The sequence below is a fragment of the Amblyomma americanum genome, chromosome 6, assembly GCF_052857255.1.
Source record: "Amblyomma americanum isolate KBUSLIRL-KWMA chromosome 6, ASM5285725v1, whole genome shotgun sequence".
NCBI classification, from domain to species: Eukaryota; Metazoa; Arthropoda; class Arachnida; order Ixodida; family Ixodidae; genus Amblyomma; species Amblyomma americanum.
Window position 1 is genome coordinate 22,179,488 of NC_135502.1, and position 12,449 is coordinate 22,191,936.

The 12,449-nt window shown below is 45.8% G+C and overlaps 1 protein-coding gene across 1 annotated transcript in view; it reads right to left on the bottom strand.

Annotated features, from left to right (window-relative positions):
• LOC144136440 (ceramide synthase 1-like) overlaps nt 1–12,449 on the bottom strand; it is a 46,170-nt gene that overhangs the window by 20,034 nt on the left and 13,687 nt on the right. Inside the window, exons 3-5 of the mRNA XM_077668760.1 lie at nt 9,558–9,738; nt 6,583–6,744; nt 3,492–3,639 (exon numbers count right to left, since the gene is read on the bottom strand). Of these exons, the coding sequence (XP_077524886.1) occupies nt 3,492–3,639; nt 6,583–6,744; nt 9,558–9,738 (491 nt within the window). The remainder of the gene's footprint in view (nt 1–3,491; nt 3,640–6,582; nt 6,745–9,557; nt 9,739–12,449) is intronic.

A 12,449-nucleotide genomic window follows, 5' to 3' on the forward strand; every position in this document is an offset into this window, starting at 1 on the left:
CGCGTTCACATTCTACTCTTAATAGGCGTCGTCAAAGTTTTTTTTTGTTTACTTTCAACCCCGCACTCGGTGCTCAAGGGAGTGTCGACAGATGGATGGGCTGCTGTTACAATTGTGGCGGCACCCCCACTCAGAACCGCAGCGGTGCCGGGGACTGTTGGTAGCCAACGGAAGAGCCGACGCCCCTCGCGCGCAGTTTCTCTTTGGCTCTGACGCATTTGACTACTGCCAGCCGCGTTTCACGAGTTTTTAATGTAGTCATGCTTCGTAATTTGTGCTCCGGGTCCGGGAAGCAACCGGAGCTTGTTCACGGCTACATTCAAGATGGCTGTCATTCTTTACGCCGAAGAAACGAACTCACACCGGGCCGCAAGTGGGCAGGTGTGGCTGGTGATAAGCAGAGGCCACAGAACAGTGCTATCGCGTTCTATTACTAAAGGCCAGGCAAAAACAACCTCCAAGTCTGTCTTTTCTTTTAGAAACGTGATGTGGGGGGGAGTCAACTTACAATCGTGTAAATACTGTAACATGATGGCTAGAAAAACCTCACTAATTCAGAGCTCAAGGAACCAAAAGAAATGCCCGGATTATTTGAGGGTCGAGTTATAAAACGTCCCGCGCCAATCTAAAAAAAAAGGAGTGCCACACATGCAAAAATGTGGTAAAGCTTTATAGAAGGGTCATTGCACAAACACCGAAATGCCTGTGATGAGCGTGCACTTTTGCCATGTTGGAAGAACAATGCGGACGTGAGAAAGGGGAATGCACACTGATATCGGAAGGGTGAGAGGGCTTCTAAAAAGGAAAAAGAACTGATCAGCAACCAGCCAGTCGGATCAGAAAGCAGTGTGCTGGGTTTGGACGACAGGCGAATGCGCAGGCTGACGACTTCTGTCGCTGCGGGCATTAAGTATGTAACGCATTATGAAAGAATAATAAAACATGGCTCGTTTTCTTGTCTAATTGTTCAAAGCAGGTGGTCGGCCACCTTGTTCTCATCATGTGTCAAATGTGGGAAAGCCCACTTGTAGAATTTCATACGAGGTCAAGCCTAGCAGCGTCACAATGTGATCAGTCAACATGAAGAAAGCGAACAGGACCTTTGTATTGTTTTCCTGGCACCTTAAACTCGATCACAGAAAAATTTGCACAGATATTATGGTTTTGCCATGGTCGAATTTATGAAAGTTGGTGCAGTATACGATCGCTGGTGAATATTCTGGAATTTTCTGATGTTCGCAAATTCTCGAATAGAGCTCAGACCATTTATAACGTAACCGCTTTTATGCAGGATCGCATTGTATGCGGCTTTTTGTGACAACCGCCTAGCTGCCCAAGGAGTTAAATGTATTGGTGTACTGCTTAATACGCGGCAGCGCGTAACCGAAGACCGCATATAATGCGGTTTCTTGAAAGCCTGGCAGCCCGCGTACCAGTGCAGGCCCGTGGGTACTGGTGGCCGCGAGGAGCATGCTTCCCAGATTGCGCAAGAAGGGGGCAACAGGTGGAGCGGGGAGCGCTGTCAGCGTGGGGTTCAACGCAAGGCTGAAGGCAGGAGAAGATAGAAAAAAAAACAAGTCCCAAAGCAGGCGTTCTTCCTCTCACTCTCCGATGGGCCTCCATTGGGCACATTGACACTGATTGGACAAAGCTGGGAAGCACATGATGGCACGGCCAGATGAGCACGCTGGAGCGGCAGCCGCAGCCGCATGGCATGACGCTGCAAGCGCTGCTACCACGCGTGCGTGCGGCAGCATCTTTTCACGCCTGAGCCCATGAGCGCGATATGTGTCGTCGTGTGTAGCGAAAAGTTGACAACGTAGGCAAGTCTACCAGCCTCGGCTGTCTTCAGTTCAGATGGCGTCTGCGCCTCCGAAAGCCAGGAAACGGCAAACTCTCGAAACCAAGCAGAGCATTGTGAGGCACGTCGAGAGCGGTTTGAAAAAGGCTACGGTGGAAAAAAAGTATGGTGTCGCCGATGCTACTGTGTCCGCCATATGGAAGAACAGCGACAAGTTGCAACAACAGCTGCAGAAAGACTCCGCTTTGCTTGCAAGGAAGCGGATTCGTGCGTCGAAGTAAGAAGATGTCGCCGCTTTGTTTGCACGGTTTCGTGAGTTCCGGGCCCAGAGCGTTCCTGTGAGTGGCTTGATATTGCAAGCTAAGGCCAGGTGCCTTGCAAACATTTAAGGGCATGATGGTTTCAACCCATTGAACGGTTGTATTCAGCATTTCAAGGACCGGCACGAGATAAGCTCATCGTCACCGCCGACCCCGACGGCATTGTGTGTGAAGTAGCCGCCCCAGATGAAGACATCGTGGCAGTGGTGCGCGGTCGCGTTGAGCCTCTACCCAAGGATAAGCCTGATGAGGTGAGTGAAAGTGCAGCAGAAGTTTCATGCAAAGACGCGCTCTTAGCGGTTGCAACAAACTGCGCCTCCACTACGCTCAGAGAAACCTCAGCGTGCAAGCGCTCAAGTGCCTCACTGTTTTTGAAGATGAAGCCATTGGCAACGCAGTTCTGTCACAGCGCCAGACTAAAATATTGTCGTTCTTTCATTCATTACAATGCTTCAACAAAAAGATCAAATAAACTTCTTTGTTGCCTGCGATTGCAGTGTTGTGCGTCTGATGCGTTGTCAGGTGCACTTTTAAAGGTAGGCTGGCCGTTCTGAAAACACGAATGCATGGAAAACCTACATTTTGGTTACAGTGCAGTACCGTTTATAATGCGGATTTTTCCAACTCCCACGGTATGCATTATGAATGGTCTATGCTGTACCAATTCCTTGAATATGAACATGAACAGAATATCAAACATATTCTATCCGTTTTCAAAATTTCGAATATAGGCACACCTCTACTTATAATCCTTTGCAAACTATGCCGACTTGCAGTCTATGTGGCTTTAGCAGAATCTGACGCTCATCTCGAGCTATGCTATGAATCAAGTGTGAAGCATCACCAGCACAGACAGCGAATACTGCTATCGCTGTTTCGCACATTACGTAGCATGGTATAAGTATCAATTTTTGCCTATGAAAAGCGTGGGCACAGACTCGCACACATTATCGAGCAGTCTGTTTGTGGGAAGCATTCCGAGTGTGTGCTTCTCGTGGTCAACGAGCCATACGTTCGCGACCTCTGGTCTCCCACGCAACAGGAAACTCCAGAAAGGTGCTCCGATGCTTCTGATAGCATCTTACGACCACAGAACCCACCCAAAGACAACAAAGGTTGCAGGTGGCACACGGCATGAGCTGCATGCACAAGATGGTCACATGATTGCGGGTGAGCACATGCTCAACCCAAGAATACAAAGCAGACATTTCCTAGACATTTCTTTCCTAGACATTCAATGAATGGTCACTTTATCGCGGTTGGAAAAGAGCTAAGGCATACAGCCGACCAAACAGCCAACGTGTCTGTTGCCATTTGCAACAGCTGGTGAAACGGACACAAGAGGAGGAAGAGGCAGTTGCGGCACGTACCAAAAACCAGTAGAGGTTCATGAGCAGGAGCAAGGAGAGCAGCCCCAGGAAAAGCAGGTAGTGTGCCGGGAACACCTGCTTCACAAACAGGCCCGTGCTGGCCGCGTACATCACCTTGCGTGGGTAGTAGTGCAGCCGCATCAGAAACCTGCAGGTCAAGCCAGTTCAACCTCAGTCCATGTTGCTTTTTCCTTTTCTAACACAAAAAATGCACAGTCGTCCCAAGGCAGCAGCAAAATAATACTAATATTTTACTGTCAAGCATATTCTTCCTTTCATACATTCAATGCCACTGTTAAAGGGGCCACAGCACCCAGCATTGGAACTTAGAAGTATTTATTGCATTTTATTCCCCATATTACAAGCTACAAGTCCTCAAAATATGAGCTTGTGTTAATATATTTTTAACTGTCAACAAACTTTCAACTTTAAGTTCAGCAGATGTGGGAAGGGGGGGGGGGGGGGGGGGGGGGGGGGAGCGCGTGGGCACATTCCACAAGGAAAATTTATCAGTCGCTGGACTACTCGTCCATACTTGTGCCACCGTCCTCATTTCAGCAGTCCCTTAGCATGTCGTTGTCCAGTAATATCCTACGCTTTGCAAACAACTTGCACCCCAACACCGCCTGAAGCAGCCACCCATGCCGAAAGCATCTAACTGCACACAGCCTTCAGGAAAGCTCTTCTCACATTACCGGTTGGTGTAAGTTCATGATCTTATGCCACCAGCCACTCGTACTCACGACAGAGCAGGTCCTCGCTGCTGGCAAGAGGTTGCAGCTGCCTGGCAAACCATTGGGAATAACAAGCATGTCCACTTTCATTTTGGCTGTGAGGTAGCCTCGAAAGGAGTCCAACATAAGGAGGTTGGGAATGTGATCTTTGAGGGACGCCCATCACTTTGAAAGACGCCCATCATCGTTCCAAACATAATCGTTCCAAAATAACCGAATGCCGTGGATAGAGTCATACAGAAAACATAACTTTGTAACCAAGCTGTAGCGTCCCCACTTTCTCAATTTTCTTGGCTTTATTGGCAGTGCCATACTTGGTTTATGACTGTAAATCAACCGCTCTGCTTCGGACTTTCAAATTTAAAAAAAAAAAAGGTTGACTTGCAATTGTGTAAATATGGTATATAAAAAAGAACACAATAAAGTTTGATTAAAAAATAAGCTTTAGCACATATGTGTTGTAGTATGCCTCAGTGGAGTTGCACTACAGCACTACACACTCCAGAAAATTGTGCTGTGCACTGCAGCAAATTGCACATTGCATTCAAAGTGGGCTGTGTTTGCAAATATGGGTCATGTCTCATGAAATGTGGGTTGTAAGTGAGTTGTAAGTCTTCTCAGCTGGGAGAATATTCCTCAGGGTACCTCTAATGAGTCGCCATCAAAGGGGCCTGCACAGCGTGCCCGCCATATTTCTGTCATCATCGTAGCTTCTGGAGATTACACAGAAGGGTGCGGGGCGAGAATATTACCTTCTTCAGCCCTAAAATGGCTGCATTTTCCGTTCTATATAGAAGGCCATGGTGATCACGCAGCATGAAGTATTGCACAAGAGATAAAGGCAAGTGCTGCAGCTGCTGCCGTTCTTTTAATACGTGGGTGATTGCAACAACTGTGATGACTTGCTGCGACTCTGTTTCTGCCTAGGTGGACTCTGCATCAGCATGTGGCAGCATCAGCTGCACCTCCGCTTACTGTAGCAACTGGCTTTGCAGTCATCAGTCAGCTCACAGCTTCACTTGTTGGTCAGCTCATGCCTTTGCCTGCCAGCCAGCCTCTGACAGTCGCTCTGCCGCCAAAATGTGATGATCAAATAAGTTGAAGCTGGTACTTCTAATTGGCGGATGACCAGCGGCACTTTCCAATTAGAACAGCTATAGCTTGAACCACGCACAGCCTACCAAAGGTCTAGCACAACAGTATGAACATCCTTTTGAATGCTAAGCTTGAGCATTTCATTGTTTCCCCCGAAAATGTTGCACTATTTCAGCCAATTCTGCACGAGAAACGTGCCAGCTATTTATTCCAATATATTGCATAGCATAATGAAACTTACGGTGAAACTTGCTCACGAAAGGAGCCAGCTAGCGAACGAAAGTTAGGGGAGAGAAGAGTGGATAGTTGGGCTTGTTGGTTTAAAATCATTTTGGGAACAGCGCTAACACAGGACGGTGCTCTCACGGAAATTTGGTGCTTTTTGCAAACGTGTGAATAGGGAAGAGACTGAACGGATTGGATGTAAGATAAAACACCAGAATCCATTTGTGCAGTGTAAGAAAAACGTGTACGAAATTCCACTTACCTGTGGCAGGTGCTATGTGGGGCAAACTGGAAGATATATTAACGACAGGTTGCGCGAGCACGCTAAATCTCAAAATGCTACTACGGGGTCTAATCTAGTCATTCACCGCACCAAATGCAAATGCTCTCCCCTGCTTGACAAAACCCACATCATCAAGAAATATTTCAGCCAGCATGCTCGAGAAATCTGGGAAGCTTTTATCATCAATAAGAAAGATCACAGTTGTGTCAGTGCTCCGTATAACACATTACTTTCAAAAGAAATTGCTTTTCTTGATACATGCCAGCCGCCTCCCCGATGTGCCTTTACCCCTGTTGGTGTTATTCGTTTGTTTTCACCAGATAATTCCCCTTTTTGGTGTTGTTTTATCACCCCCTTTTCCTCCTTTCGAAATGAGCACGTGCCATTCACCTCGTCACTTACTTTCTTTTTATCCTTGACGCGTGCCTGTAGCAGTAAAAAAATTTTTACACTTGTTATTGTTTTTTCTTGTTTGTTTTCACCCGGTCACCCTGTTGTTACCCCTGTTCACCTTTTTGCCGATTCATCTCTAGTTAAGTTTCTTTTGTCATGAGCTGAGCATGTGCCTTTTTTCTTCGCAATCTTATCACGCACTAAGTTGAATCTGTTTTTCGATTGCAGGGTTGCGGTATGTATATATATCTGTATTTCTGAAATAAAGGCCAGTTGCTAGTCAGCGCCTGTGTTGTGTTCTCGCTCCATCCTGTGTTAGCGCTGTTCCCAAAATGATAGGGGAGAGAGAGCGCAGTCTCACCACGTGATGGCGAAGCAGGCGAAGGCACCAGTGGCCATGTGGTCATGCACGGGGCGCCGGCGTCCCGCCCGCACCTTGAGGTACACATTGAGCTTGGAGAACTCGAGCAGCACGTCAGACAGGTCGTGCAGCACCAGTACAAGGACGCCTATGTTGTGGCACCTGCACAGTGGCCAAGACCTGCTCAGTCACACACACAAACAAGGAAGCCACAAGCGCAGAAGCAAATGCACAACCACCCCGATCAAGTAGTCTAAAAATGGGCCAGCATTCTGGAAGTGTCCATGATGTGGGATTGTCACAATGGGGTGCGGCTTAAAGTGGCGTGTTCTCTTGCTTCAAAATGAATCGAACGCTGCCAATGCCATCTCTGGTCACCACTGTGAGAATTGGTGCCGTTAGTTGCACAGAGGTTCCCACTGCCATGGAAACTGACACAGATGTCTATAAGTGCTTTCGAATGCTTTAGCACAAACTGCCTACCATATTTACTGACGTAATTTATGCACTTTTTTTCTTTAAATTAGGGCTTCAAAAAGGGGGTGAGTATATTACACAGAGATTTTGCAAACATGTTCTAAAAAACTCTACAAAGGTAGTAATGCACAATATGTACCACGTGTTTCCACCTGTAAATTTACCCCTCCCAATGCGTACTTCTCGCTGGCCAAAAAAAAAAAAAAAAAGAGGCATTGACTTCAGATGAAAAACTCATACCCTCATCCACCCTGCCCCCTGTTATGTAGCTCCACGCAGAATGTCATGACGGCGCGTCCGCAGCTCAAAGCAATAAACACGCAATGATATTATTGCGAAGCCAGCAGTCGGAGGCAAATGGAGATTAAAGCTGATAAAACGGCTCTTTCACGGGCGGCCCGGCTTACCATAGGCAAACCGAAAGGCAAACTGTTCGGCAGTTTTGGATTGAAGTGCATGCCGGTGGTTACCAGAAATTTGCTCTCGCAGTTGTTCACCAAAGAAACCAACTACCAGCACGCAAGCAAGTCCGGTAAACGGCCCACAATTCATCCCCTTGTCACTCACATCTTTCGTAGCCGCACAAGACTGAAGTTGAAAAGAATTCCATTGAGCTGGCCTTTCTTCCAGCCAACACAATGACAGTGCTGCAGCCCATGGAGCAGGGCATTATAAAAAATTTTAAGACATTTATCGGCGCCACATGCTGGAAAGAATTATTTTATGCCAGAAATAAGAAAAGACGCTCTTGAGTGCGCTGCATATGCTTGTGTGTGCTTAGGAGCAAGTAAAAGCGGCTACAATAGCCAACTGCTATCGTCACGCAAGTCAAGCAAGCAGACAAGCCACCTGCACTCGGAGACTATGTTACTAGCATCACTGCTCCCATGTAGGACGTTCTGAAAGACGTATCCTTTGCGGACTATGTCAATGTGGATGCGAGCGCAACTGTCTGTGGTGCGTCCACAAACTAGGACATCATTTTCCATGTTAAATACATAGAACCTGTCGCTGCCAGCGACAACGACGAGGAAGATGACGAGGCACCAGTGAGGCCCTCCACTGCGGAAGTCATGGCCAGACTTAATGTCGCCTGCCTGTTCTTCAGTTTTGAAGCAGAAGAGGAGGCCTTCCGCCACATTCACTCTTTAGAGCAAAAAGTGCTTGCTGTTGCTTTCAAAGGAAAAATGCATTCCACAATCACAGATTTTTTGGAGCCATGCTCTGCTGCTTCCTGGTCGCAGAGTACTGTTTTTCTTCATTGCTTTCGTTAGTTCGAATTTCAGTTAATTTGAACTGAGATCGCGTCCACTAGCAATTTGACTTAACGAGCTTTTACTATCAGCATTCCCCGCTTCGTAGCATGCTAGTTATTACTTCCATTTCATGAGGCATCAAGCACTCACAGTGCACATGAGCTGCTCACAGAACAAAGGCCACCATTTCAGGAGGTTCAGATTTCACAGGTTGTGTATGCCTTTCGAATTCAGCCTTTTTCTGAATTTTCCATAAACCGGCAAATTTGAAACTGACGTCAAAAACAGGAAATAGATCAAAAGCAATACCATGCTATGTTATACAATTTTGCAAAAGCTTCCTTACAGAGTCTTTTCCTGAAATTTACTAAAAGAAAGCAGTTTTCAACCCTACTTCAAGCCTGAGTTTAGAGTACTGTTTGTAAAAAACAGTGTTAAGCCTAAATCTACCAGTGATATCAGGCAAACAGCGAGAAAGGCTTCAACAAAATTGTGGCAATAGAATTAAATATGTAGCCACAAGTGAGAAAAAAAAATGTTTTTTTAACATTGACATTCAATTTTTTTTTTATCAGCTGCACTCAGTACTTCAACCTTTTGGAAAGAAATAAAGCAGCTAGAAATCGCTTGCATGAGAAAGTGCTTTGCCTTTTACTAAGAAGGGGACCAGCTAACCTTTGTAACCTGGCAAGCAAAAGCAAAGCTGCTGGCTAAACAGAAATTTGTTAAATTGTTAAACTTGGTAGCATCCTATAGAACAACTGCACATTTAAAGTGTACCGTAATGCCTGGCAGAGCAACTGCCACCAATGTGTTGCACCTGTTCTCATGAAAATCCACTCTCCGATTGTCTGCCCCAAGACACACACGGAGTATGTGGAGTATTTTCTATTCTACCTCCTTGTGGTTTCTGGCTATGAATGCCTTTGAGATACATTAATAACAGCCAGCATAGAGCACTCCATATTTAATAATATTAATAATTGGTTTTTTGGGGAAAGGAAATGGTGCAGTATCTGTCTTGTATATCCCTGGTTACCTGAACTGCATAAGGGAAGGGATAAAGGAGGGAGTGAAAGAAGAAAGGAAGGAAGAGGTGCCGTAGTGGAGGGATAATTTCGACCACCTGGGGATCTTTAACATGATCGCACAACACATGGGCGCCTTAGCGTTTTTTTCTCCATAAAAACACAGCCGCCGCGGTTTTAAAAGCAAAAAAAAAAAGGCCAAGGCAATGATCACCTGAAGGCATAGGACATGCCAAGGAGCACCAACGTTAAGCTGTGATGACATAGCATGACGGCGGAGTCCTTGCGCCATAGGTCCTGATACACCACTGCATACATGCCATGCACATAGTAGCTTGACTGCACCGCATAGATCCACCAGATGTCCGAAGGGACAGCTGCCTCAGGAGACCAGCCTGCAAGAGACATTCTCATCTTACTGGTGTTGCCAGCAAACTGAACAAACACACCAACTTTCTGAAGTAAAGGGAAACAGAGGCTTAGCTGTGCGGCACGAGGGGATGTTTTTTGTATACTGCTTTGGCCTTACATAGCCTCAGAGAAGATGAAGCGTTGGCATGCTTACGACATGTGCACTCATGCCTTGGAGAGCATGGAAGGTTTGCATCGAGCCACGCCAGCGATACGCCATTGAGACAGATACCCAGACAAATGCAGTAGGATAACAATTGCACCTAGCAAGTGGCATATCCTGCACCTTCACCGTTTGGCTAGCACTTGTGCGTGTCTGCTCGTCTTGACGCCCTGTGCCATGTCAGCACTATAAAAGCGTTTTCATGCATAACTAGCACCGACTCGCCTAAAAACACTTGTGCTTCAGCTGAATTATATTCCTAACATGTCAAGCTCTTTTTATGTGTGTGTTTTCCTGGATCTATGTTCCAATGGTGCTCTTGGCACCAGCCCCATGTGCCAAGTGCGTTGCTGTCCTACTGCATTCGTCAGGGCATCTGCCCTCTTGCATCATTCAGTATTGTTTCCGGCTGAAGCCAACCAAGAGACTGGTTATGTGTCACCTAGACAGGCTAGTGAGGGCAGACAAAATCAAAACAATGCTTGCAATATGGCAGAATGCACTTGAGGAGGTGCTTCAAAACTTGTCTTACACAAGCTGCTCCCATTGAGCTCTGCAGTTAGTGACTGAGGAGCACATGCAAAAAAATATCTTTTAAACATGGAAAGAGATAGCAAAATAAGGGATTAGGTTTCACTTGTACTGTGACTGGTTATAAAAGCTGGTTTTGCCATTTTGTGTCTGAAACAAAGCAGCACAGCACGGAACAATGAACAGCATCATTTGGCCACTTTCTATCAAGAAAGTAAGTTATGCACGCAGTCTTCTAGTATTCCAAGAATTTGGCTTCAGCCACTGCTGTTGAGCCTGTGCAAAAAAATAAACAATGCACATATTCTGGAAAGCCAACGTCACAATCAACCTGAAAAAAAAGGGGAGGGGTTCTTTTGTAACACGGCAACGCATCCTCACAATGTCCACCTAAGCCTGAGAGAAATTATAAAAAAAACTGAGTAGAAAGCTCTTCCGCGCGAACTCTGCACGTCTGATCTGGCACCCTTAGGCTCACAAATGTATGGGGTTTTGAAGAATCAGATGCAAGATTACTGTTGTGAAACACCGATGGTGTTCACAGCAACAGGACATCACTATATTCAAAAAATGCTGGTATGGTATTCTACTACACAAAAATTTTCCAAGACCTCAGTAAAACAAAAAAATTTGCACAAACAATGCGCAACAATGCCTCTTGAAAAGTTAAACCAAGTCTTGGCAACATCGGTAGATTAGTGCCCAAACATTGCAAATATCATTTTTATCAAGTTCAGAGCTTGTACAAGCCAGATTACATAAAAGCAAAAAAGGCACGCAGCAACACCTTTCAAAAATTCGAAGTACTGCGCCCAGTCACAAGTTGATTCTTCACCAGCCAGAACTGGCCCATGCATTTTATGTGCAACACTTTCTTGAATGAGCAAGAGCCATTGAAACAGAAGGAAAACAGCGCAGTGAACATTGCAGAAATAGAGAAATTTAGAGAATGCCGTGCTGCCAGCCTATGTAAAGCTGCCATGTGCAGAGACTTCAGAAGCGCAAAGCTCTCAAGGTCATCATGCTATTCACAAATGGTGATGCCGCCATGTCCCAAAATGGCAGCTTGACAGCATGAAGAGTGACAAAGAGTAAGGTGGTGCCTCCTGTTTATAAATAATGTAATAAGGCCACTGGTGGGCCCTTCACTACAATAAGCTTAAAAGGTTACATATCATAAAAATGACATAATGCCACTTGCACTGCATGGAGGTGTAAATGTGGGAGGAAATCACAACTTCATTTGTGATTTTCTCGGTGCAGTCACCTTTTCATACAAGAAAAAATTCTGGTAGTGTTCAAGAAGAGCAATGTGTCAGCCTGGCATAGCCTGTTGTTTCCAATAATTATTTCCTTTTAACAATGCAGTGCTGAATTAATTAACAAGAAACTGCAGCTCATAACTATAGGCGTGACCATCGTACATTACAAGAGCGGATTATTCATGCATGAGAAGTGGAAAAATGTAAAACCAGGCTCCTAAAGCACATCATGCCAGCCGAACACAGTGCTTCGTTTTCAAAGTCAGGCTCTCTAAGGCAAGAGCACGATACAGCTCAAAGTAAATCTGATGCACACCTGTGGTCTGTCTGCAAAACAAAAAAGTGGACTGCTCACTGCCAGCTGTGCATGCAGGAAGAACAAAACAAATTTGTGTGGCATGCTCATGATGGCACGAGCCCTGTCAACCAGAGTTTAGGAGGAGATAGCTGACACTTGCGCCCACTCGCGCCTGGAAAGTTGGTGACGGCCCTTTGCTTTCAGGCAAGCCGAAGTTCAAAAAACCAACTGGCACATGCTGCATGCATTTTGCTGGCTGTCATAGAGTCCACAGTGCTGTTAATAGTAGTAATATTTATTTATTCTTCCATGTATGAAAAAGTACTGCACACTAAGCCAGCCAAAGCCTTGGCAGCTGTTAAACTGCTAAATGAAGGTACTCCATGAATTCTCTTGCTAGCCAAAGGGCACAATGCGTGCTGTACTTGATCCTGAAGTTTC